Below are 24,537 nucleotides of genomic sequence, written 5' to 3'. Positions count from 1 at the left end.
ATTATTGTATGAATTTATTTCACTTAATTTACATTAAATCATCAAAAAGATCAAGAGCTTATCATAGTTAGGAAATCTTGAATTTTAGTTGTATTAATGACCAAAATATTTGATTTTTGTTGTATATTATGCTATTAGATTGACTCTTCTATGAAGCGACTCATTCCGCTGGACATGTCGACCCATTAGCAGCATTTCCTGCATGTGTCGGTGCCTTCACAGCTTCGCTTTCTGTTTCCTGCGCACTGTGCCCGTGATGCTGCCGGAAGGGTTATCCAAGGCAAGAAGAACCTTTACGGGGAATATCACATGTCAGTAATTATACAATGTTGACCAAAATTTGAAATAACGGAACTTACTTCATCTTTGTTGGTGATACCCAATTTTGTCATGTCTATGGTGATGTAATGCTGGTTGGGCATGACCATCTCTATTTCTTCAACCTAAAAGACAGACTGCTTACTGATGGAGTGACTTTGATGTGGAAGTGTGCAAAAGTAATCAGCCATAAAGTATTTGTAAAGACAAGTGTGGCTGAAAAGTTGTTGTGTGCATGTTTATTAAAGTATGGACTTACCTCAGGAACTCTATCCAGGACCAGAACTTGTGTTTCATAAAGCGTCTTCTGCACAGAGGGTGAGAACTCTCCACTGTCGTACGGGCCAGCAAACTTCTCAATAATAGTTTCCTTTACACTGTTCCTGTGAGGATGGTTATGTTAGATTTTTTATGTCTCTTTCAAATTAAACGGGCGCGAAATCAAATTAAATGTTTCTCCTATTTGGCAGATAACACCTAAAATGTTTAAACTGATGTGGTCTCCTTTACAAGTCGCTTAGGATTTAATTACCATGCGGCATCAAAGTTGACATCCTGATGCTTGTTATAGCGCCATCTAGCATACACGGAGGTGCAGAAACACCTGTCCTTGGCCTCTGGCAGAGTTGTGAAGCGGTCTCGGTGGAAACCAACAAACCCGCTCTGGGTGGTTTTCAGCACCTTCATGTTTTTCACCCCACTGTGAACCACGGGAATGCCTGAAGCACAGAGTAGACAGATATCAGAAACAACACATCTACGCCCAGATTAGGTTTGTGCCTTGATCAAACTAAGTCTCAACATCCACTTCAAGTACAATCATAGTGTCTACAGAAGCACGAAATAGTAAAAAATTGGAAGTTTGTAACACCTCAAAAGCAAAAAACATACACGCAAAGACATGTTCAACTACATTGACTGCATGTGTGTGTGTGTTTTCGTGTGTTTGTGCTAACCATTGAGATTCTGTTCAGCATCACAGAAGTGACAAGCTTCTGGGCTGTTGATAAACGCATGCACGTGCTTCACCCCATTCTGAGAAGATAAATGACAATGACAAACAAAAAGGGTGAAAATGATGCTTGAATTGATGGTGTACTTCCTTCGTGGTGTTACTTGACTAGCTTGAATGAAGGATGCACATGGCAGATGTTCTGACATGTCAGGAAGAGCATGTGTGTTTAATTAGTTTGTTTCCATTCATGCTTTTTTTGTTTTGACCAGAAAAATATCTGTCGAACACTTCTATCTAGTACTGATCCTTGAACTCTGTGCTTTACCTTCTCCAACCGTCTCCATGGAGCCTCCTCTATGTGAACTTTGACCCTCAGCACATGGTTGAAAGAAGTCAGGAAATGAAGACAGATTTCCAGGGAAAACTGCTCAATGGTCTTTACCTGAACAGATGAGTATAGCGTAAAGAGCAGAGTAACAGACTGTAGATAAGACAACTGCAAACAATTCTTATAAATGCATGGGAACAGAAAGGTAGTTCTGACTTAAACAAAAGTCCTAACTAGACAACAATACAATTTAACAGGGTTTGTTAGGCTTTGATTTGAATTGGTCAGTGTGTGTTTGTGCTACAGGTTGCCAGGGGTCACTTAGTGTCAATATAGTGATGTGAAAGAAGGTCCACAATGAGAGTCTCTCAGTGTAACAAAGGTTAAACAATTCAAATTCAAACATTCATAAAATTCATTTAGTATATAGAAATAAACCATTAAAAGGCGCAATAAGGCAATGTTCTGTATGTTTTCATCTCTAGACTTCTATGTAGCTGCATCATGTTATAAGCTGAATGACAATAAACTTTATTCTCTTGACTATGCTCTTGTTTGTTCTGCACTTTTTTTGTTTAAAAAAAGACAATATTCCAATATACGGCCCTGTGAAACTAAGTTTGTGCCTTGAAAAAAACTCTTTAATTACACAATGTTCAACTTAGCGTGACACTACTTGACTACTGCAAAATCCTTCTCACCAGTTTAAACGATGAAAACGTTGAAAACACTCATTCCTAATGGCCCTAAACAACTGTCTGTCTAACTCCAGATGTGTTTGTTCTGCACTGGCTTCCAATCTACTGTAATAGTCCTGAATGGTCCTTGTAACATAAAATGCTGCATGTCCGGAGTACATGTACCCTGCTAAGATGTTAAAACGCAATCCCTTGCCGAGTTAACGGTTGTGTTTAACACAGTTACCCTTTTGATCCAAACTGCCCTCCGTTACTTTCTATGGATAGACATTGTTGTCAATACAGTGATAACAGTTTTGTGATCAGTAGAAAGCAGATGGGTGAAGTGAGAGCGGCTGGCTACCCCCTTGAGCTTGGCCAGGGCATGGACGGTATTCTTGATGGTGTCGGTGGGTATGATGTCTGAGTTGTCTCCAGTTATATAATCCTTGCGTGATTTGAGTGTGAGCTCCACGTCAGCTTTCAGTTCGATGATGTGGTGGCGGCTGCCTTCTCTCCTGATGACCAGCACCTTCACTGAGTTTTTGCCGTAGCCTGTTCGCACAAACTCCACATTCTGCACAGACAAAGGAACAAATAAGTGACATGTTCAGCAGTTCCCAGAGCTGGTATTTTAAACTTCACTTTGACTTAATTTGATGTTTGCATTGAATTCTTGTTTTCTCCTTTCTTAGTTTGATCTTTGGAGTCTGTGTCACCTGCATGACACCAGGGATATTTGTTCAGCACTTTCCATCATTTAGAAATCATCACCCGAGATTCAACTGTGACCTTTAGCAGCATTTAAAATCTGTAGATGTGCATGGATGAAGACATTTTATTTACACGAATTAGCAGGAAAGAACCGAACAAATTTACATTGGTAAATTTCATTCAGAGGATCGGTGAAGAATACAAAATTGGAAATCAATAAATCGTTCTGCATTGACAGCAGCATTTTACTTCTTGACAATAGTTAATGATTTAACTATGGTTATTTACTTGTATGAGACAATACTGGTTTGTTCAGTTTACCCTGTGGTCGTTGACCCCCAAAAATGAGAAATTCAGACATTGCTGAATTATATAAGGAAATTAAAGGAAACTATTTCTTTCTGTATTACATAATGAATAAGTTACCTGATCTGAAGCTGCTGCCATGGTTTGTTCCTTTCCTTTACCTGCTGTCTGTTTGTCCTCAAGCACTCCAGCACACTGTGTCTTTCCCAATGGAGGAGGATTTTGTAGAGAGGGTGGTGCTCATAAAAATAGGTAAACCCCTTTTACCTGTTATACCTGTATATATGGTTATTCTTTCAGTCATGTAAATTGACACACAAACATGCTCTCCTGCTTTAGTACAAGCATATGCAGGATTGAAGCGAGAATCCAAAATACAAAGTCTGAGCAATAACAATGCAGACATTTCTGTTGTTTTTTATTCGGTCTCACCTGAACCCTTCACTCTGTTGTGTGGACAACTTTCTCATAGTTGAAGTAAGGTTACATTTGAGATGGAATAACTGACACTGTGCATTGTCAAGTATACTCACCACTTAAATGCAGCATGTTCCTTAGATAAGATCTATGAGATATTAAAAATTTAAATGTAAATATAATGTATGCATACTCAAAGAAGTGCTTTATTTTAAAATACAGGCAATTATTACGATACATACACATATTTACGATATATTTACACAGTATTTAGTTGTTTGATGCTATATTAATGATCAGCATATTATATATGGCCCCATTCAATTATTTTTGTTTACTTTTCTTTTTACATTTTAATCACTCTCTTTGTACAATATTAATTTGTGACCATAGCCTAAATTTAGTATGAAAAGAGGAATGAATGAGTTTCAAAAATGATATGATACTTTTTGGTATGCACGGTTGGTGCTGGAAGTGATCACGGATTAAAAAACATACTGGCAGTTAGTTATAGATTATTTAATTGTATGTGTTGTGGAATGCAGACACAGGCTCAGTACTGAGGCCTCTTCTGTTTAGCATCTACATGCTTCCACTGGCTCAGATTATGAAAAACAACAAAGTGTGTTATCATAATTATTTAATTAATATAATTCTTAAACTGCACTGCAGCTTTTATTCATTTTATTTATCTTTTTGACTGTTTTAAGGTTTTCTTAACTGTTTTAAATCTGCATTATGTTTTGATGATTTTAATGGTTTTATGTGAAGCACTTTGAATCACTTTGTTGTTGAAATGTGTTATACAAATAAACTTGCCTTGCCTTATGATCTACATGTCAATAATTTACTATTTTACTGTCAACATGTTTCACCATTCACTGGTGATTTTCTTATTTTTAATTAATGTGAAACTACAAATTATAGCTGCACAACTTGCTTTAATGAAGTTAAATACTAGGTTCAGGCAATGCCTCTGACACAACTAGAATGCAAAGTTAAGTGAAAGTGTTTCGTTTCACGTATTTCTTACAAGGTTAAAGTGTCTTTTGACCAGATGGTTTCCAGTTAAGTGATCATCGGCCCCATACTAATAAAAGATGAGCACCCAGGTGTGACCAATGGGCCACACTTTGAATTGCGAAGAACAATGTGGAAAAAGACCAAAACTGTCACTGGATAAGTAAAGATACAGTAAGTAGACTCAGGTTATTTACAGAGATCAAGAGCCTGTGAAAGCCTCCAAACATCTAGTTTAGTATCCCTCCATTAAATTCTAATTTTCCCTTCAACATCCCCTGTTATGTGATCAGATTTTATGACTTCCTGTTTTGCATTCACAGCAGCTGTACTTTTCAGTTACTCAACCCAACAGAAGATTGCAAATTCCCTTTTTTGTTCACTTTGCCTGCAGTCATTCAGTATGGCTACACAGTCATTCAGTATGGCTACACAGTTAAGTGTATGCTTCCAGATTATTATCATGATTTTGTGCTGCACATTGTGTAGCACTGACATTTCCTGTAAGAATGAAGCTGGTGAGCCTGTTGATTGGTAAGTTGATGATACATTTCAGCAGTTTTTTGTTGTTGTTTTTTTACCAAAAAAGTATAAAATTGTATTCCTTTCTGATTCCACTGCAGGTTTATCATCTACAAACTGCCCAGGTATAAGATTGGCGAGGTTGGCAGTGGGGTGGATTACATGTACCTGGACTCCTCAGTGGGGAGCTGGCAGCTGAGTAAATTCATGATTAACACCAGTCAAGGAGCCCTGAGTAAGACATTGAACCAACTTTACTTGGGAGGAACATACAAGGTGAGATTATTTCCATGTTCTTTCGGTGGGTTTTATACAATGATTCCTGTAAAATAGAGACAGAGCCCATACATTTGCTGAGTAGACACTCTTTTATTTCCTCTGGGGAACTGCACTTCAGCTGAACATTAAACAAGCTTTCTCAGCCAAATGAAATAAATAACACAGTACTTCTTCATGCTGATTGTGTTCATGCATTGTTACATTTGGAGATCAGTCTCTGGTTTGATCAGGAAAGTAATTAAAACCAAATTAAGAAAAACTGGAAAGAAACAAAGAAAAATGTTACTTTTGATTATTCAATATTTGGAAATATGTTTATTCAGTTTTTGCTAAGACTTAGACAAGGGAGATTAATTTCCCTCTAATGTCTGTATAGACTAAACATGAAGCTATAGCCCAGTCAGCAGTTGCTTAGTTTAGCTTAGCATTGCATAAAGACTGTAAATAGGTAAACTGGCTCTGTTAAAATGTACCAAAATACAAGTCACTGCTATAAGATTACCAAACAACCAGTAGCGTGAAACATGATTGTTTTGGTCAGAACGGACTAGCTGTGTCCCAACGTTTCCAGTTTTTATGCTAAGCTAAGGTAAACAGTTGCTGACTGGGCTGTAGTGCTAAATGTACTGAGGTAAGATAAGATAACTCTGCTAGCAGTTGCCTTAATGTAAAGAGATTAACTTTTGACAAGAAAGTAAAATATGTTTTTCGAAATGCCAAACTATCCTTTTAAGAAATCAACAAAGGCTGTTTAAAATAACAGGACAAATCACATCCACAAATGTATTCCTCTCCATATTTTGTATGCTTAAAACAAGTATTTCCCTTAGTCTAACAGTTCAGTGTATGCACTCTACAATGATGGACCACCGATCCTGGATTATATTCAAGGATACGGACACACTAAAGGTACAGCACTTAATTTATTTTTTATTTTGACAAGTATGACAAGATAACACTCAATACATCTAGGACCTGTGTATGATAATACATGACAGATATATTTCCACATTGCTATTCAACCTTTGAAATGCTATGATTTTGCAAAAAAGAACAGATCAATACATTTTTTGATGTCAGGGGGAGGAAACGGGCAAAGAGCGTCCAGCTGATAACTGCTGTTGACTCTGGATTGATGCCTGCTTTGACATACCTTTGATGTATGCATGTTACAAGGATTTGTGAGACATTGTACATGCATTGAGCGTTGTTTGTGTCCATCTTGCAGGGGTACTGCTCTTTGACCGCTCTCAAGGTTTCTGGCTTTCACACAGCATTCCCCATTTCCCGTCATTCCCTGAGAGAGGCTACCTCTACCCCTCTTCCGGAAAAGTCAATGGCCAAACTGCTCTCTGCGTGACTTACCACTATGACCAGTTCATCCGCATTGGTGAGTGAACACTCATGAAGCAACAGGGCATGATTTACTCCTGCTCTGAACACATCCCATACTTACAAAAATCAATATTCTGTAACATTTACACAGAGAATTATCTGGCCTTGTCTGTGTCTTCAATACAGAGATATGACTCTGAGTGTACACAAACCTGCAAAGGGTTTGTCGAATGATGTTCCAAGGGTTTACTCTTCTAGAATAAGTCTAAAAAATATTACTGTCCAATTCACACAAGTGTAGAAACTTGAAACTTAGGGTAAAGTATAGGAGACATCTTGAATGCAGCAGTTAAACATTTGAAAGGAAAATATTTTATGAATTTCTGATTTCAACAAAGAAAAATAAATTGAACCTTTTTTGTCGGATAACCATATCAGGCAAAAACTGTAATCAAAGCATTTTTTTATTTCCATAAAATATGTCTTTAAATTATTTTTTCAGTCTTTTTTAATGGTAAAACAATGTGTCTGTACATGTGTCATGACTCTTCTAGCTTTACTAACAAAAGACAGATTAGCTTCTCAAAGGAACATGTCCTCATGTTGGGAAATCCACTAACTTGCATTCTATCAAACGCTCAGCAAGATTTACAAAGTTATTCTCTTTGACAAAATTAACTGAATCAATAATACCGACCCCTGAGAGTTACTTGAAGTGAGGCCACAACATTTGTTGACTTAGTAACAGAAATTTGGAATACAAAGCATTTAAACAAACAAGAAAATACATGACTAATTTAAAGAAATGAATAAAAAAGAGGAAAGGTTGAGAAAAGGTTTATGTCGCTGTGTTCTCTTTGAAAAACATCCATATTTCAGAGATTGTAGACATAGTTGGGTAGAAACAGAACTTTATTGAGGTTGGTATTGATTTAATATTGTATATAAGCAATACAATAATTCAGTTCAAGGTGGAATGTAAGCATTTAAAAAAAAATCACACACCATTTCACTTCTCCTTCTCCAGCAAAGCAGATGGTGTACCTTTACCCACGCTTCTATAACTGCTCTGTACCTGCTGCATTCATGGCCGACCTGCCGCAGTTGGCCAAGTTATGTGAGGGCTCCAAACCCCCTCTGGCCTCAGATAAGAGAGTGGAGCAGCTTTTCTCACTGCAAGGAGACAAGTTTGTCAGTTTTGTCAAATCGGAAAGCTTTGTGGATGGTAAGATTTCCCTTTGTATACTAGTGGTCATTTGTATTGCTGTACAAAGAAAAGCAGGTATAAATGTATTGCAAAGCACTTTTTATGGCCTTTGGGACACTTTTACTCCCCAGAAAAATCTCACAGCAAAATTTCAGATGTAAACTTTTTGGACAATTTGACAACTTTGTGGTTTGCACATTTCACTTATTATCAGGTGCAGACACACTGTCTTAGAACACACCACACCCAAGTAAAAGTACTCTGCTCCCAACGTCACTGGCCTGTGACCCCGACAATGAGTTATATCATTCCGTTGTATGGCCTCAGTGTGGACAGTTGTGCTTTTTTTAATTTGAAGGATTTTTAGAGTAAGATTAAGCAAGAAGGTTATATATTTGTACTGCAAAACATTAGAGTCCATTTAAAATATTTATTCCCGGGCACACTACTGTATGGTCACCCTATTAAGAACTTTATATTTAAAGTTAAATTATAAAAAAAATATTTTTAGGTTTGTCTAAAATGTTTGCATTTGCGTTTCACATATTTATTCCCTAAAGAATACAGCAAATGTAAGATAGATAACATAAAACGATATTGATTACTATACCTATATATTTCCATAATACTTTTTTTTTTAAAATCATAATGCAACTGATCTAACCCTCTAATTGGCATTCATTCAGACATCTACACAGGCTGGGTGGCTCAGGCTCTGAATGCCGACCTGCTGGTGGAGTCCTGGCAGAGACAAGGTCATGAGCTTCCCTCCAACTGTTCTTTGCCCAAACACGCCATGAACATTAAGAGGATTCGGTTCCCTGGATCAGTCCCGTTCCAGTCCCACTACGACCACTCAAAGTGGTGCGTTTCGTGGGCCTACGAGGACCAGGTGACCTGCCTGGGGGATCTGAACAGGGAGAGGGCCCAAATGTGGCGTGGTGGGGGGGTGGTCTGCACCTTTAACCCCTTAATTTACAAGGCCTTCAGACAGGCTGTGGACTGGTACATTGGCTGTTGAACAAGAGGGAAAGATGACATGATTTGGACTGAATTTGTCTCTCATGATATGGTTTGAATCTGTTTAAGATGTTTGTGACAAAATGTGGAGGTGGAGCCTGTTCAGGTTAAGGCAACTGGTATGCAACCACCAGACCACAAAGGTTTCCAATTAGCACTTAGGAAAAACAGTGACAGCAAGTGTTTGGAATATTTTGACGTGTTTCTGCATTTCTAGTCCATATAAAAATGCTGACATAGTATTTAACTGCACATGCGCATATGAGGATGATAGCAACAAGTCTTTGATATTCTGCTGACAAAGTATGTGATATGACAAAAAATGTAATGAAAGTAATATGCAAAAACTATTGTTCCTGTGTCATCAATGTCTCGCATTTATATACAAATATAATGAATTTGCATCACATAACTTGCATGTGTTTAATTAGGAAACTTTGTGTGTTTTGAGGAACTAAAAGTAAAAGGGCATCTCCTCCGATGAAATTCCCCACCGTCATTACCTCCTCAGACTTTCAGATACTTTCTAACTTCCCCAGTTAACCTTCAGTAACCACCTGCAAATCAGATTGTACTGGTGAGTGTGATTGTATTGTTGTGTGTGTCTGTGTGATTGTACTGGTGTGTGCCAGTATAAGTATAAGTGTACTGTTTCTGTATAAAATAACGCAGGTGGAGACTGTGAATGCATTTGCCATCTTTGTGTCTATGTAGTTGTTACCTTGTCAGGAAGATGCACTTGGTGAACAACTTAAGTATCCATTGTTTTAGGTAAACAGTGTCTCCTTGTGGTTAAACTTATGGAGTCACACTGTACGTGTAGTACTGCGCTTTACTTTACATTTAGCCTTTTTTTTCATCTTAAATTATTATTTCCCTGGAACAAACAAATAACTATGCCAAAGAGTTAAGATTAATTCATGTTTTCAATACTTATTTCCAGGATTTTCTAGAATCGTGTCACATTACTAATATTAATAAAGGCATCAGCCTTATTCTGTCTTGTTCAAAGTCACTGCTACAAGAGAAACTGAACAGGTAACAACATGAAATCACTATTATGATCAGCTGATCAGCTTTTGATTTCTATACTTTACATCTGTTGGTTCCTGGTGTAGCACCGATTTTAATATTAAATGTTTGACTAAAAATGGAAGAGATTTAATTTTCTCAGGTGTCATACATGTGAAGCTGACCTTTCCTTTCTCACTAGTGAACCGATTTCTTTGGTTGATTCTTATCAAATGATGCAGAGTTGCAACTTATAGGTATGCTGTGACCATGTCTTACGATGTGGCCCCACCTGTAAATCTCTTTAAGTTTCCAATTGTTTCAGACTCCTTATGGTTCTTATGAATTTTGAATATGCAAAACACAATCAGTTGTGTGGCTCAATACCATAGAGGCTTGATGCAGATGCAAAAGGCAGCCGATCATCCAACAAAAAGCAATGCCTCCACGTTGTGCATTAATTCCTGATAATTGATACCTCCAGCATATATACTGAGAACAGTAAAGTGCCAGCTGGATGCAGTAATTCAGATTGTGTCAAACTATTTGTCAGTCCACATTTCTCTTTTAAAATGATTATTATTTCTTAGAAATATTCAAAACTGTTTCTTGAACTGTTTCATGTATTCATACTTTAATTGTTCGTGGATTTATAATTTCTATCAAAAGCTTTACTTGAACTATGATATAAAAACAGACAGCCCTTAATGTTGTCTCCTGTTTAAAACAGGCTGATTAGCATTTTTGTGCGAGTCACAACATCACTGAACAGCCTGCAGTGATATGCGAGATGTGGGTGTCAGTTGCGTCTAACAATCAAATATCGCAGTCGCAGCTTTGAAGCACAGTGGAACAGTTGACCTTGAAGAGAAGTGACAATGGCCAGATACGTAAGTTAAATGCTTCCATGTTTATTATGCTAAAAATAACAATAGTTGAAATTCACATTGGAATACAATATGAGCAGGTAACCCTAACCCTGTATGTACATTTTGTTCCAGTGAAAGGATATTTACTCAGAGGAGTCCATAATTGAAATGATTTTGTGACCCCGCTAATGAACAGTATCCAGTCTCGAAAAAGCAACTTTTTCATTTCGGCGTTTAAATAAAGACAAGTAATTAACTTGACAACTTGACACAGAGGGAAAGCTATTCAAAGAATATGTGAAAGCAAATACATGTTTGTGCTTCAAGGAGACAAACCAGTAAGTCTTCAGTGTCATGATGAAGGAATACAAGGTCAGCAGGTGTGGCCCAGGCCACATACAGGTATGTGAGCAGGTGTGGCCCAGGCCACATACAGGTATGTGAGCAGGTGTGACTCAGACCAAATCTGTCACACATGTTCTTAGCAGCTCATAACTATTTGTTGGACCAGAGTTAGGTTCTTCTCAACTGAGACAAAAAAATATTATTATTAATATTTGACCTTAAATTAAATAGCTTTCTGTTGTATAAACAGAGACATTTGCTTACTTATATTGGTATATTAATTAGAAGTTTTCCAGGCACATTCAACTGGTAAGAGACCCCGGGGAAGACCTAGGACATGCTGGAGGGATAATATCTCCCAGATGGCCTGGGAACGCCTCGGGGTCCCCCAGAATGGGCTGGAACATGTTGTGAGAGAGGAGCCTGGGTCATGCTGCTGGACCTGCTGCCACCGCGACCCGACCCTGGATAAGCGGCCGAAAATGACTAGATATTTTTATATTTATAATAATATGAATGCATGTACAATAGGTTTACACTATTTTACACAAAAAATAATTTAATGCAGATATTTTAGGGAGTAGTTTATACAGTGTTACATGTATAATCTGATAATACTGATATATAACTGATATAATACTGATGTGGCCCAGGATGAAAAAGAGTTTGACACCCCTGCTGTATATCATAATTCCTGATGGAGGTGCCAGTTACAATTCTCCATTTAGAAAGTTTCGTTATAGCAGGGCCCAGCAACCTATCCTTTCCAAAGAGCCATTTTGCCCTATTTTCCACAAAAACAAATTTGTCTGCAAAAAAATGCCAGGAAGCTTTAAGGTCATTTTGTAAACTTTGTGTTGCCCAACACCTTACTGACCCTTAAATTATAATCTGTGTTACAGTTGTGTAATGTTCTGAGTGTGTAACGAGTGTATAACAGTTCTGCTAAATTGCTCCATTAAAATTTGAGCATGAAAGTTCATTCTTGACTTTAGGAACAGTATTTTAACAGTATAAATCTTTGCTCAATGTCCAATTACTAGCTATTTCTGAAGCGTTCAGCCACTTTAAAGCTTTTATTAGCAATCAAAGTTGATTACATTTTCATCATGTGACCTAAGTATTGAATTTTGGTGACATCATGACGGGTGAGATTGTCACCGCTGTCTCGGCTCAAAGATACAAACTTAAAAGCTCTGTATATTTATTTGTATAATCAACTTTAAGTTCAATAAGACTTTGTGCCCTTTTGAGTTCATCACACTACATTGTATATTTCTCAACACTCAACACAATGTGATAATAAAGACAATCAAATGGTGATTAATAAGAGAAAATTGTCTTTGTAATTCTCATGTTTATCTTTGATTGTTTTAGCGAACAATGATGGAGTTGCTCTTCGGTGTTGCGATCCTTTATCAAGGGTGTGCTTCAAAAGTGAAATGCATTGATGACAACGGAAAGGCGGTGGACTGGTTGGTGGAAATTTTGCATATATTTTAATATTTTCATTATATTCTTAATGTCAGCTGAATATGTGATATATCTGTACCATAGGTATATTATATACACATATCCCAATGGGAAGGATGGTTTGTCATATCTGTACATGGATGAGAGCACCAACGGATGGAAAGTCAGCAATGAAGCGATCAACAGTACATCTGTTTTTCTGGCAAACACCTTGAGACCTCTTCTTGACTTCTACGACAGAAAGGTGATGTATTAAACGACATGAGTCTCTCTTGCACAGCACCAAGTTTAATCTGCACACTGATTCAGTTTGCTGTTGTTTTGTTGTAGACGGAAGACTTTGGATACATGCTCTATAATGATCAACCGCCACGTATTAGACCGGCTCGAAAACCATATCCTGCTCCTTCATCATTTGGCCACAGTAAAGGTGGGTGCAAATATATCATGTTGAAACAAAACTCTGTTTCTGTTGTTTTCTTCTGTTCTTCTTCCTAAAGGAGTCGTGATGTTGGACAAAAAAACAGGAGTTTGGCTCTCACACAGTACACCACAATTTCCAGAATATCGCAGCAAAGACTTCTGGCCGAACAGTGGAAACATTAATGCTCAAACTTTTATGTGTGTGACTTACTCCTATGAGGAATTCAAAGAAATAGGTAGGTTAATGCGGGTGACCCAGGTTAAATAGATTCAATCATATCAATCAATGTATGCATCTCACTAATGCATTTTATTTCTTAAACTGCACTGCAACTTTTAGTCTATTTCTTGCTTTTGACTGTTTTAAATGTTTTAATGAACGTTCTTCTTGTTTTCTTTTGCATTATGTTTTGATGCTTTTAATGCTTTTATGTGAAGCACTTTGAATTGCTTTGTTGTTGTGCTATACAAATACATTTGCCTTGCCTTACATTCATGGAATTTATTTGCCAAAATGATTAACTTAAAATATAATTCTCAGGATTGCAGCTCATGTACATCCATGCTTATTCTTATGACCATGACATCCCGACAACCTTCCACAACGAGCTGCGATGTGTCGCAAAGCGAGACTGCTACCCAAAAAACGAACCCTGGTTTCGTGCGAAGACGCTGACTTCAATGAGTGGACGGAAATTTCCCAGCTTTGCAAAATACACTCGTTTTGGGGATGGTAAGTGGTTGCAATTAATCATTTAATCAGGATTCAAGTGTGAGAATGTCACATTAGTTTTGACAATAAACCCTATGAGTTTTTTTTAAAAGTAAAATTAGGATCAAGTTTACAATTTTTGTTGCAGTAAAAACATACTAGCGCAGGATCATTTTTTGTTTGTAGTTATATTCTCTTATGCATGTAAGAAATGTGTAAAATTGTATCCCCATGGTCTGTATGTACAGGGGTTACTTTTAATTGTCAAAGATAACAGTATTGTGTTTGGTTTTGTTTTCAAAACTATTGTAGATCTTTATTCTGGCCTTCTTGTGAACTACTTGAAGCCAAATCTGTATGTCAAGACCTGGGGGAAGATGCGAGATCCTCTGTCTTCTAACTGCAGTTTCAGCATCCCTCATCATGTGTACAATGTGAAGAAAGTAAAGCTCCCGTACAGAAAGCACTTTCTTGATACTGTAGATCACTCCAAGTGGTGTGTGACTCCTAAAGGTGACTGGACATGCATAGCTGATATGAACAGAGAAACAAGTCAGATGAAAAGAGGAGGAGGAGCAATATGTATTAAAGACGTTACAGTCGCGAGGGCTTTTAGAAACATAATCATATCCTATGAGTTATGTAACATTGTACCTAATGCTTATTTCAGAGAGCTTTAAAGGCACAACCCATTATGGCAATATAGAGAAAAATGTTTCTGCACTTCCAAAAACTAAGAGACAACAACCTGATGTCGCTTGACAGTACTTGCACAGTTATATATATGCAGACTTAAAATTGTTGCAAGCTTGACATTTTAGAAGTTTTAGACACAGAGTTTGGTGTAACTGCAATAAAATAAAAACATGTACACTTGCTTTTAGCAGGGCCTGCTGCGTGCTTGTACTCTGGCTTGTCTGTGGGATGTCTTGCAGGTCCCTGGTCGGCGAAGTGTATCAGCCGAACTGTAAGCACCTGGTCATTTATTACCTGCCGGCTCCAGTCTTCTGGCTGGACCGCTGTTCCTTCAGCATCATGTTGTGTTTTGTACACCTCATACTTTGACTTGTCCAGTTTTTATCTATAAATGTACGTCTCCTGTTTAAAAACCCTGTGTATCTCCAATCTTTGTCACGGCTCCAGACCCAGGCCTCTGAAAAAATAAGGATTTTGTTTGGGTCCCTATAAACCCCTATAAACTAATAAGTAAGGTTTCTCTCAATGCTAGGATATTATCTTTCTTCACATTAACACATACATGGGAAATATAAAAGCACAAAACTGACTCATGGCCAGGTATTAAAGCAGAAGCATCAGGCTCAAATAAACTGACTTACAGCAACAGACTGGAGCTTTTGTGGTGCCTTGACCTCTCTGGTCCGGTTGGTGTGTTTTATTTATTTAAGTGTGCTTAAAAGTGATAAATAACACACTCAAAGACATCAGTAGAAATACTAAAAACCCTGGATTTTAGAGTGTGCTGTTGAAGGATAATGTCGTCCCTCCATCTTATATTTACTCTATGGAAAGTTTTCTGGTTCCCACAGTGTGTTTATAAAGACAGCTACCACCATCCAACAACAAGCACTGCTGTCATGAGTGTGATCATAAAAGGGGATTGCTGTATCATAGTCACAGGGTATAATTAGCATGCACATTGTGTGTATTGTGTGCTGGTTTGACCAGCAGAAAGACAAAGGGAACAAACGTGTTCTGCAGGCCCAAAGTTAGAACTTGAATTTGTCATTTTTTGGGGATTGGATGCTTCATTTGAAATTTCAAATATAAATACAATATTGTCTCTCTGTATAAAGGAAAACTGATTATTTTCATATTCATATTTCATAGAAAAATGGAAATTCAAGTGCAAATTCTTGAGCGTACTTTGAGTTGTTAATAAACATCCAGGAAGTGGCTTTTTTAAAATGTAGAACTATCTTTGCCTAATGGTACCAAACCTTTCTGTTCACACCACCACCACCACGCACCATACTTTTAGAATCATGGGTCCTAATCTCGCAACCATTATTATCACCAACCATTTAAATTCTGCAGGCCCAAAATTAGAGTTTAAAAAAAATCTGTATGTTGGTCTCTACTTTTCCAGGAAGTGTTTGTTTTTTTTTTTAAATATTGAATTTTCTTTCCCCAGTGATGCACCTTCCTGTTCACCATACTTTTAGAATTCGGGGTCCTAATCCCGCGACCATAGTCAACAGTTTAAAATGTCCAAAATAAATCCTCGGAGAGACAATCTGTTTTTGCAGGACACTCAGTAAACACTTGCAGCACAATATTAGGGTCGGTTGCATCTGTATCAGAAAGATGTCAAGGATTTCTACGCTTGAAATGTGTAGTGTTAAATTGCACTTTGTTGTGTTTTTAAAAAAAAAATGTTTCTTCGATGTGTGTTCTGTTATGCACATTTTCGTGGGAAAAAACCCCACTGTTTCGAAGGTATACCTGCTCACCAGCAGACCGCCATAGTTATACTTTTTAGGCTAGCTGGGCAGTTAGCTAGCTGCTGAATACAGTGAAGCATTTAGCAGCTAAAAAGCCCGATATGTCTCTCAGGAGTTGGTTAAAAGCAAAAACAGAGCAAACAGAAGAGTGCATATTGGACTTACATTCATCAGGTGGATACAAACACAACTCTAAAGGAATGGTAATAGTTGTGTAAATAAACAACTGTTTGACAAAACTTATGACAATTCAGTTAGAGCACATATTAAATCGTCATATGAATTTATAATATGACTAATTTGTCAATGTTGTGTTTACAAATTAGTTCCATAAATCAAATACTGTAGGTTAAGCTGTGCAGAGAAACCTTTCCAAATCCAACAAATTAATGCATACTTTCATGCATACATCTTTCTGTTCTTTCTCCTCCTCGCCAGTAGGTGTCCCCACAGTTTCACCCTCGACCTCCACAACTGGGTACTTCCGGTCTCGGTTGGGAGCACACGGACAGGAAGCTCGCTCCACACACGTGAAAATATTTTTGGCAAAACATACAGCCTACCCAAGATGGACGTTACAGAGGTTCCAGTGAGTCAGGACAGCAAATGGAAGCGAAAGAAGCCGAAGAAGCCGAAGAACAAGAGTGTCAGTAATGGAGGAAATGGAGAAGCCGACGGAGCCGAGACGAAGGAGGAGGTTAAGATGGAGAAGAGCGAGGCAGGAGTTGCCTTCCCCCCTACCTTCAACGTGTCCGAAATCAAGAATAAACAGCGAAGACACTTTATGTTCGTGAAATACAAGCAGGAAAAAGGAAAGGTAAAGATCCATACACATACTTGCTCAGTGAACGTTGTAATTTAGCAAGAAAACCACACGCTAGCTGCCAGTGTATGAGGGACACCCACAGTATACGTCATACTGAGCTAAAACTCACGTTAATGCAGTCTGATACAATAGCCACGCTTTAAATAGTCATCATAATAATGCATTCTATTTGTATAGCGCTTTAAAAGGTACAATAAAATCAATAACAATATCATCAAGATAGATTACATAACAGTAGGAAACAAAACAAAAACGTACATAATATATTAGAATCGCAGGTTAAAAACAGATTTAAATCCTCCCTTAATTTTTGCTGTAGAGATCAGGTCAAGTTTACATTGTTTTTTAGAGGTGTTCATTTCACTTTTTGGTGATGGTAATATTCATTTTCCCCTCACCAGTGATGCAAGGTAACGAATTACCTAAGCACTTCAGTGCTTTAGTGTACAGTAAATCTCAGGTACTTTTACTTCATGAGAACTTCCAATGTTATGTCACGTTGTAAATCTATTTTTTCATTCCTGATTGATCTAATGATAATGTATTCCAATTTAATTACACAATCCATAAAATATCAGAAGATAGTACATTTACTACAGCACACAAGTTGCTAGTTTTGTCTCTCTAAAGATCTGAAACCCAAGATATCCAGCAGACAACAGCAGAAAATTACCACATTTAAGAAGCTGGGACCAAAACATATTTTGTATTTCTGCTTGATATCGGACTTTTATAACTTTCAGCGCTAACATAATTATAAGTTACATAAAATGACATTTCAGTGTTTGTTTTTTCTGTCTTTATATTTCAGCTAAAGCTTCAGATGAAGAAGAAGAAGAAAAAAGAAAGGATTGCTTTAGGTGACAAGGTGAGTTTTGTTTTTTCAAAATTCTGAGTCTTTTTTTCCCATATGTTGCTTTTTTCTCAGTCAAAGACTAAAGTTTATAAGCTGAGTTAGTTCAATTCATTTAACCATTGAGCAGCATTACTATTAGGCATTCATTTTTTCATTTTATTCTGTCCCCCATGAAGGCGCCGCCAAAGGAGGTCCCGAAGACGATAGAAAACCAGAGGGTGTACGATGAGACGACAGTTGATCCAGCAGACGAAGAGGTGTTTACCAAGTTTGGTCGAGCTTGTTTAAACCATCTCAGGTTGTATCTAACGTATTGGCATTAACGTGTGTCTTTTTGTGTACAGATTGCCTTTGATGAGGGAACTGATGAGTTTTCTGCCTACTTCAATGGGTTGACAAACCCCAAAGTGCTCATCACAACATCAGACAGACCAAGAGGGGTAAGTGGCTGCTGCTCAACAAAAAAAAGAGGGAATATGCTTTTGACCTTACCAACACTTCTGTAACGATGCTGTGGGTCGAGACAATGTTATCAGTGATAACTGTTGTATAAAGAGCAATGCAGAGCAGCAGTTAGCGAGCCGGTGGGGCACAACAGAGAGTAGTTGTCTGCTGCTATATTAATGCTATGGCTATCACATTTAGCACCTCTAAATGTATGCACATGTATTATTTAAATGCATGTCAGTATTTATCCTAGGTTTACAGCTTCAGGGGGGGACCTCGACGACAATGACACAACACCAAAAGCATTACTATTTCTGTAAATAACATCATTTTTTGACTCCATATGTGCTTTGATAAATAACAGAATAAAGGACAATAACAATAACTTACAATTAAACCAAATTGCCCACAAAAAAAGAAGAGAAAAATTGCAATCACTTAGAACAATGAAAATAAAGTTCTCTTTGTGCAAAAAATACATTAGATGTAGTTACTACTAAATAGCTCATTTTGGGAAAACTAAAAGCAAATTGCAGAACAAAACAGAATGAGACTGCAGATAATATGTGAGCATCAGGTTGTATTAGTGTTAGTGGCTCAGTGAGCTGCTTTCCTCTACACATATTTTTAAAACGCGGTTGTAGAATTGATACGGACGCGCTCAGTTCACGCTTCATTTTGAGATGTGATCTTTTTCCGATTTTGAGAGACTTCGCGGAGATTGGCTTTTGGCAAAACGCCAAAAATCGCTGAGTCGCACAGAGTAATCTGTTAACTGTGAACATTTACCTGAAAGTACAGGCATTTCTCCATGTATTTATTAATGACTTAGTTTTATGTCTGCGTACTTTGTAACGTGTGAAGCCAGCAGCTCATTGTTGGTACAAGACACGAGCACTTTAACTCGTTTCACTTGGAGCAGGAGAGCTGCTCTGGGTTCAGAGAGCTGCTCCGGTGCTTCTTGCAGGAGGGCTACCGTTGCCATCTTCAACCTGGGAGCATTTAAAACGCAGATATAGTTGTCTGCTTTCACGCGACATATTTGTCTACGCTCTGTGCCGCAGCTGGATGCTCAGCGCTCACCTGTATGCGCGCACACATGTCTCTGCGCATCAGGACGGAACAACGACGTGCGCGAGAGAGGTGTGGTGAGGTGTTTAGTTTACGCGCGACCACGTAGAGACAGAAATGACAAGCTGTCGTGTAGATCCGATCAATAAAATACGGCCGTTTAGTTTGTTTAATAACAGAACAAGGTGTAGACCTGTTCTATACGAAAGAGAACTGTAAATGACGTATTGTGATCTGGCAATATAGAGAAAATTACAAGGGGGCGGGCAGTTTATTCAGGCGGGCGGGCCGCCCCTTAATATAATAGTAGGGGAAGCACTGCATGTGAAACGTTAGGGAAAAGAAGCCTCCAGTTTGAATTGGACAAGTGAGAATAGAATAGTGTTCCTCATTTCATCCCCACTTTGTGATTTAGCCTGTTAAGGTACTTTTTGTTTAAACCAAACACTCGGGTTTACAAATAATTAATAGTTTTTGTCATAGCCTGCTTTGTATACCTGGATAGAGTTTGAAACTTGGCACAATAAAATAAGTAAAATGTTGAGGCAGTTTAACATTTAGTGTGTGTATTTGATGTTTTAAAGATGCTGTTTAAATGTTCCTGTGGTTTTGAATTAGAGTCTGCTGAGGCTTCTTCTCGTTCTTAATTTTCAGACACCGTCGATTAAAACATTAATAGCTGTCTAATGTTCGTCTTGCAGAGGACGGTGAAGTTTTGTCAGCAGCTGGCTACAGTAATCCCAGACGCCCATGTGTACTACAGAAGAGGTTTGGCCCTGAAGAAGATCATTCCTCAGTGCGTCGCCAGAAACTTCACCTACCTGATGGTCATCAACGAGGATCGCAAAATGGCCAGTATCCTCCAAGTCAGTGTGTCAGGAGAGGGGAGTATGATACACAATGTTGTGTATACACCACTCTATCATCACATATTCATGACATTGCTGTCATATAAATAATGAATGAGAATTGTGTTTCATTAAATCCATGCTTTTGTGATACTTTTTTTTTTACAAAGCTTTTGAATCTCACCAACTTCAGAGACCACGTTTATAAGATGAAAACTCAGTGATGAATATGAAAGTTGTATTAAGTATTTTATTGAGTGGAATGACTGCACTAACACACAGAGAGCTAGTCAAAGTTTTAGCTCACCTAGAACAACCACCTAGTTCGGCCCCCTTAACTTGATTTCAGATGGTTTGGTTCTCTGTCATCTTCCCGATGGGCCGACTGCACACTTCAAGGTCAGCAGTGTCCGGCTGCGCAAAGAGATGAAGGCAAGTTGATCCATTCAATTCTATTCCCTGATTCTTTTTTAACTAAATGAGACTTTTGTAAGAACTTGACAATGTTAATGGGTTATATAGCATCTCTTTAAAAGATTTGAAAAAGATAATGTGCACGATGAATCAAGCCTGCTTTTTCTAGTCAAAAGTAAAACATGCCTTATAGACCTCCTAATCTATTTTTCGTTTCCATGTTGTATCTCGTATAGAAATTAAATATAAGCTACTGGAGCAGTTAGTTTACAGCACCAGAGAATCTTTACTGTGGATTTGTCAACTTTGCAATGTTTTGATGATTAGCTTTGTGGCAGTCCAACCTATATCTTCCAAATTTTTTTATCATATTCTCATTTAATCTATAAAGCTACGGTTTATTATACATAAACTTATGTGATATCATCTAAATTGTAGTATTTTCTCGATGCAGAGACGAGGCAAAGATCCAACCGAACACTCTCCAGAGGTGATCCTCAACAACTTTACCACACGTCTGGGTCACAGCATCGGCCGGCAGTTTGCGGCCCTGTTTCCACAAGACCCTCAGTTTGTGGGTCGACAGGTCGCCACCTTCCACAACCAGAGAGACTTTGTCTTTTTCAGATTTCACAGGTGAGTTTTTTAACTGAATTCGGACCTGCCTTGTGTTGTAACTCTCGATTTTCAAAAGCTGTTCAAGACAGTTTGTCGTAACTATAGATTGTCTAATAAATGTATATTCTGATCTCTCAAGGTACATCTTCAAGAATGAGAAGAAAGTTGGTATTCAAGAGCTGGGACCTCGCTTCACCCTCAAACTCCGCTCTCTACAGAAAGGCACCTTTGACTCAAAGTTTGGGGAGTATGAGTGGGTCTTAAAGGTGAGTAATTTTTGTGCCATGCCACTTAAAGTTTATCAACATTTGCCAAAGTTTCCATGCATGTGGTTGGCTATTTGTATATATTACATGTTACTCAGATTAGGAATAATGTCTGAGGCTTTTTCTGTCAAGCTAAACAAAATACATGTCTTCTGTTTCCAGCGCCATGAGATGGATGCCTGCAGACGAAAGTTCCAACTTTAAATGCAAAATAACAACCAGCTTTTTTGGTGAGGCAAGGACAACCTTGTTTATTATCAAAGCTATTCCTGCAATTTTTGGCTTTCCACAAATGGACTTTATAATGGATATCCAGATTATTTGTGGACGACTAGTTATCACTTTTCTTTTCAACGAAACTTGATGACAACACCGCTTCCTGGATTTTTTAAAAAATGTCACCAAGCTGTAGATGGAAATTAAATTTGCCCCGAAAACAGCTTCTGTAAAGCTGCATCTGAGAGTGGGACAGGAGCCTGTGGCTCACCGCAACAACTTTTTGGAGACCCCCAATCTGAATACACGTGTATGTTGTCCAGGCGTATGTGCAGTTACTTTCAAATGTATCTTTACAAAATGTATATATGTGGCCCAGAATGAATTGGAGAGTTTTTGTGAGCCTGCCCTGGCCCAGACTGCTGTGCTATTGCATCCTGGTCTGTGCAAATGATGAAGAGCAGTGACTTAAGTGCAACAATTTCTGGAAATTGTTGCATGGTTCAAATTGTGTCTACAGTGCAGCAGCTTTTGTATTTGACAGGGCTTTCAAAAATAATTATGGATGACACATAGAACACAATGCATTACTCATTTTAATAAAACATGATGCTGCAAGTTTAAAATGTGGAAATGTTATTCTCAATCAGGAATGAAAAATGTACAATTCAAAAGGCACGTATGTGTGTAAGTTAGTTACTTCTAGGACTAATATTGTGCCCGTACAAGATTTTACAAAGGTCACGGTAGTTGCTTGTCCCGAAATTCAGAAGCGCTCTTTTGGCTTTTCCAGTCCACAACGCAGGTCCTGCTGTCCAGTTCCAACAAGGCAGCACAATGTCCAAAACCTGCAGAAATGTTTTACGCATTAGTCATAGTCAATAATTCTACTGCAGCGCACTGTGCATATCATCTCCAAGTTACAAGTTTCATTTAACATTCATGAAACCTTTACTTGCCATTTGTGAGTGAATGTTAACACGTTAAGTTTTTCAGATATGCCTCAACTGCTTATTTTTGTAGACAATGCTGTTGATAATTGGTTGCTAATAGGAGCAGTACTCTGATCTTTTACTGTAAAGTAAAAGTAGGAAGTACAAAAGTATCAGCATCAAACCAAAAGTAAAATACTTCATGCCGTATTGCCCATTTCTGAATAATGTATTATATTACTGGATTATAACATTGAGGCATTTATGTGGACATCATGTTAAAGCTGCAGCTGGTAAACGTGGAGCTCGTAAAATTTACTTTAGCTACTTCTGAGTTGTACATCCCTTACATCTTATTTTATCTGAAAATAAGTTATTATTGATAGTTTTGTATTTATCAAAATGTGCAAAGTAATTTGAGTTATCAAATGGGTGTAGTATAAACAAAGTCATCAAATGGATGTAGTAAAAGAAAAAGCACAATGTTTCCCAATGATTTGTGGAACAGAAGCTACAGTAGCTGAAAATGGAAATACCCAAGTACACTTACCTCTGGATTGTCACTTTCCACCGCTGCTGCTTGTATACATGAGCGTTAAGGGACCTGCCTAGAAAAACAATACAATTCTAAAATGTCCAAACATTGATCATTTCAAATTGAACAGCTATTTGGTTATCTCTCCAGCTTTTAAACTGGCAGACACATCAGGACCTCGACCTGTGAAATGCTGAGTGATCTTACTGAGGAGAACACGTGCTGTGACTAACGCAGGAAGAGGGCCGGTGTGTCGGCGCTATAGAAAGGAGCAGACTTTCTGCGGTCTGAACGGGTTGTTGCTGGACGACATGCCGGTGAGCAGAGGGTCCTGCTGGGCGTTCTGCAGGCAGAACTGCTGCAGGTCTGCTGCGGCCTGTGACACCTGTGAGAGAGAGCAAACACAACACAATAAAACAGTCCTCGGTAGTTACATGCTGTTCGGTAACCAACCAGATTTGATACCATCTGTATTAAAACGAGAGAAATGTGCAACACATGAAACAACACGCCCTGAACATTACCTTCACTCTGTGCATGCTCGCTTCCAGGCGGAGCTGCTGGACGACTTTTTTCATCGCGACAACGCTGGATGATACCGACATTGTTCCGGTTTTGCGGGACTGTAGTCTTTATGACAACGACTTTAACACTTGTATGTCACTATTGGGCTAGAAAGGTGGGTTCCCAACTACTTCTTCCTCATTGCCGAGTTTCCGGTTTTCTTTACCAGCGCTGCCTTCAGGGGCTGTTCTTAAACTGTAGTGTTGTAACCTTGACTGTTTCCCCCTAAAGTTAGTTTTTAAATGGAAATGGCATCAAATCAGAACACGTGCATGTTATGAAAACTATTTTTTTTTAAATGAATAACAATTTTTAAAAAATCGAATAACTAAATGATTTAGTTATAGATTTAGGGCAATGAAAGGAAAAGGAGTAGTTTTCCCATTATTTGTACTTTTATATTCCTAAGTGGTTGACGGAGTTTATCTTGTTTAACCCTAATATAAAATACACGAACGGGCTTTGCAAGATGAACTATTTCTGTGTAAACTGAACTATTTCTGTGTAAACTGTCTCGTTTTGACAATTTCCATGGTGCCCGAAAGCAGCAT

The 24,537-nt window shown here is 38.2% G+C and overlaps 5 protein-coding genes across 5 annotated transcripts; 3 read left to right on the top strand and 2 right to left on the bottom strand.

Moving 5' to 3' along the window:
- Positions 1-124: 124 nt before the first annotated feature.
- Positions 125-3,447, bottom strand: uox (urate oxidase). The gene is made up of 8 exons (XM_068591630.1): positions 3,419-3,447; positions 2,643-2,855; positions 1,599-1,715; positions 1,275-1,353; positions 851-1,037; positions 578-701; positions 360-443; positions 125-291 (listed from the first exon to the last, which is right to left on the bottom strand). Exons 1-8 carry the CDS (start codon positions 3,437-3,439, stop codon positions 217-219), a joined length of 900 nt encoding a protein of 299 aa, XP_068447731.1. The 5' UTR covers positions 3,440-3,447; the 3' UTR covers positions 125-216.
- A 1,712-nt stretch (positions 3,448-5,159) lies between these two features.
- Positions 5,160-9,099, top strand: LOC137794688 (deoxyribonuclease-2-beta-like). The gene is made up of 6 exons (XM_068591629.1): positions 5,160-5,269; positions 5,359-5,533; positions 6,367-6,445; positions 6,765-6,926; positions 7,899-8,096; positions 8,765-9,099. The coding sequence occupies exons 1-6, from the start codon at positions 5,160-5,162 to the stop codon at positions 9,097-9,099; spliced, it is 1,059 nt and encodes a 352-aa protein (XP_068447730.1).
- Positions 9,100-10,964: 1,865 nt separating this feature from the next.
- LOC137794667 (deoxyribonuclease-2-beta-like) lies at positions 10,965-15,018 on the top strand. Its single transcript, XM_068591595.1, has 7 exons — positions 10,965-10,999; positions 12,701-12,798; positions 12,881-13,040; positions 13,127-13,226; positions 13,297-13,455; positions 13,761-13,952; positions 14,244-15,018. Exons 1-7 carry the CDS (start codon positions 10,988-10,990, stop codon positions 14,609-14,611), a joined length of 1,089 nt encoding a protein of 362 aa, XP_068447696.1. The 5' UTR covers positions 10,965-10,987; the 3' UTR covers positions 14,612-15,018.
- Positions 15,019-16,880: 1,862 nt separating this feature from the next.
- rpf1 (ribosome production factor 1 homolog) lies at positions 16,881-22,581 on the top strand. The gene is made up of 9 exons (XM_068591568.1): positions 16,881-17,210; positions 18,031-18,087; positions 18,252-18,332; positions 18,420-18,515; positions 20,295-20,448; positions 20,791-20,873; positions 21,310-21,491; positions 21,613-21,739; positions 21,902-22,581. The coding sequence occupies exons 1-9, from the start codon at positions 16,962-16,964 to the stop codon at positions 21,941-21,943; spliced, it is 1,071 nt and encodes a 356-aa protein (XP_068447669.1). The 5' UTR covers positions 16,881-16,961; the 3' UTR covers positions 21,944-22,581.
- Positions 22,534-24,201, bottom strand: LOC137794648 (guanine nucleotide-binding protein G(I)/G(S)/G(O) subunit gamma-5). The gene is made up of 4 exons (XM_068591570.1): positions 23,947-24,201; positions 23,630-23,807; positions 23,438-23,495; positions 22,534-22,803 (listed from the first exon to the last, which is right to left on the bottom strand). Exons 1-2 carry the CDS (start codon positions 24,025-24,027, stop codon positions 23,682-23,684), a joined length of 207 nt encoding a protein of 68 aa, XP_068447671.1. The 5' UTR covers positions 24,028-24,201; the 3' UTR covers positions 22,534-22,803; positions 23,438-23,495; positions 23,630-23,681.
- Between the last annotated feature and the right edge of the window lie 336 nt (positions 24,202-24,537).

Source organism: Clinocottus analis, unplaced genomic scaffold, assembly GCF_023055335.1.
Source record: "Clinocottus analis isolate CAN_PGR_092001 unplaced genomic scaffold, fCliAna1.0.p SCAF_25, whole genome shotgun sequence".
Taxonomy (NCBI): domain Eukaryota; kingdom Metazoa; phylum Chordata; class Actinopteri; order Perciformes; family Cottidae; genus Clinocottus; species Clinocottus analis.
The sequence above is the reverse complement of the archived record's forward strand: the minus strand, read 5'-3'. Positions and strand labels throughout refer to the sequence as shown.

What these genes read in the sequence shown, in the direction of transcription:
- uox (XM_068591630.1), bottom strand. Translation starts at nt 3,439, where the DNA reads ATGGCAGCAGCTTCAGATCAG. An exon ending in GTCAACTTTGATGCCGCATG is followed by an intron (nt 702 to 850) that starts GTAATTAAATCC and finishes CCATCCTCACAG; the next exon opens with GAACAGTGTAAAGGAAACTA. An exon ending in GTATCACCAACAAAGATGAA is followed by an intron (nt 292 to 359) that starts GTAAGTTCCGTT and finishes TTCCCCGTAAAG; the next exon opens with GTTCTTCTTGCCTTGGATAA.
- LOC137794688 (XM_068591629.1), top strand. Translation starts at nt 5,160, where the DNA reads ATGGCTACACAGTTAAGTGTATGCTTCCAGATTATTATCATGATTTTG. An exon ending in ACTTGGGAGGAACATACAAG is followed by an intron (nt 5,534 to 6,366) that starts GTGAGATTATTT and finishes TATTTCCCTTAG; the next exon opens with TCTAACAGTTCAGTGTATGC. An exon ending in ATCGGAAAGCTTTGTGGATG is followed by an intron (nt 8,097 to 8,764) that starts GTAAGATTTCCC and finishes GCATTCATTCAG; the next exon opens with ACATCTACACAGGCTGGGTG.
- LOC137794667 (XM_068591595.1), top strand. An exon ending in ATCATTTGGCCACAGTAAAG is followed by an intron (nt 13,227 to 13,296) that starts GTGGGTGCAAAT and finishes TTCTTCCTAAAG; the next exon opens with GAGTCGTGATGTTGGACAAA. An exon ending in ATACACTCGTTTTGGGGATG is followed by an intron (nt 13,953 to 14,243) that starts GTAAGTGGTTGC and finishes AAACTATTGTAG; the next exon opens with ATCTTTATTCTGGCCTTCTT.
- rpf1 (XM_068591568.1), top strand. Translation starts at nt 16,962, where the DNA reads ATGGACGTTACAGAGGTTCCAGTGAGTCAGGACAGCAAATGGAAGCGA. An exon ending in CATCAGACAGACCAAGAGGG is followed by an intron (nt 18,516 to 20,294) that starts GTAAGTGGCTGC and finishes TTCGTCTTGCAG; the next exon opens with AGGACGGTGAAGTTTTGTCA. An exon ending in AGTATGAGTGGGTCTTAAAG is followed by an intron (nt 21,740 to 21,901) that starts GTGAGTAATTTT and finishes TTCTGTTTCCAG; the next exon opens with CGCCATGAGATGGATGCCTG.
- LOC137794648 (XM_068591570.1), bottom strand. Translation starts at nt 24,027, where the DNA reads ATGTCGGTATCATCCAGCGTTGTCGCGATGAAAAAAGTCGTCCAGCAG. An exon ending in CGAGCATGCACAGAGTGAAG is followed by an intron (nt 23,808 to 23,946) that starts GTAATGTTCAGG and finishes TCTCTCTCACAG; the next exon opens with GTGTCACAGGCCGCAGCAGA.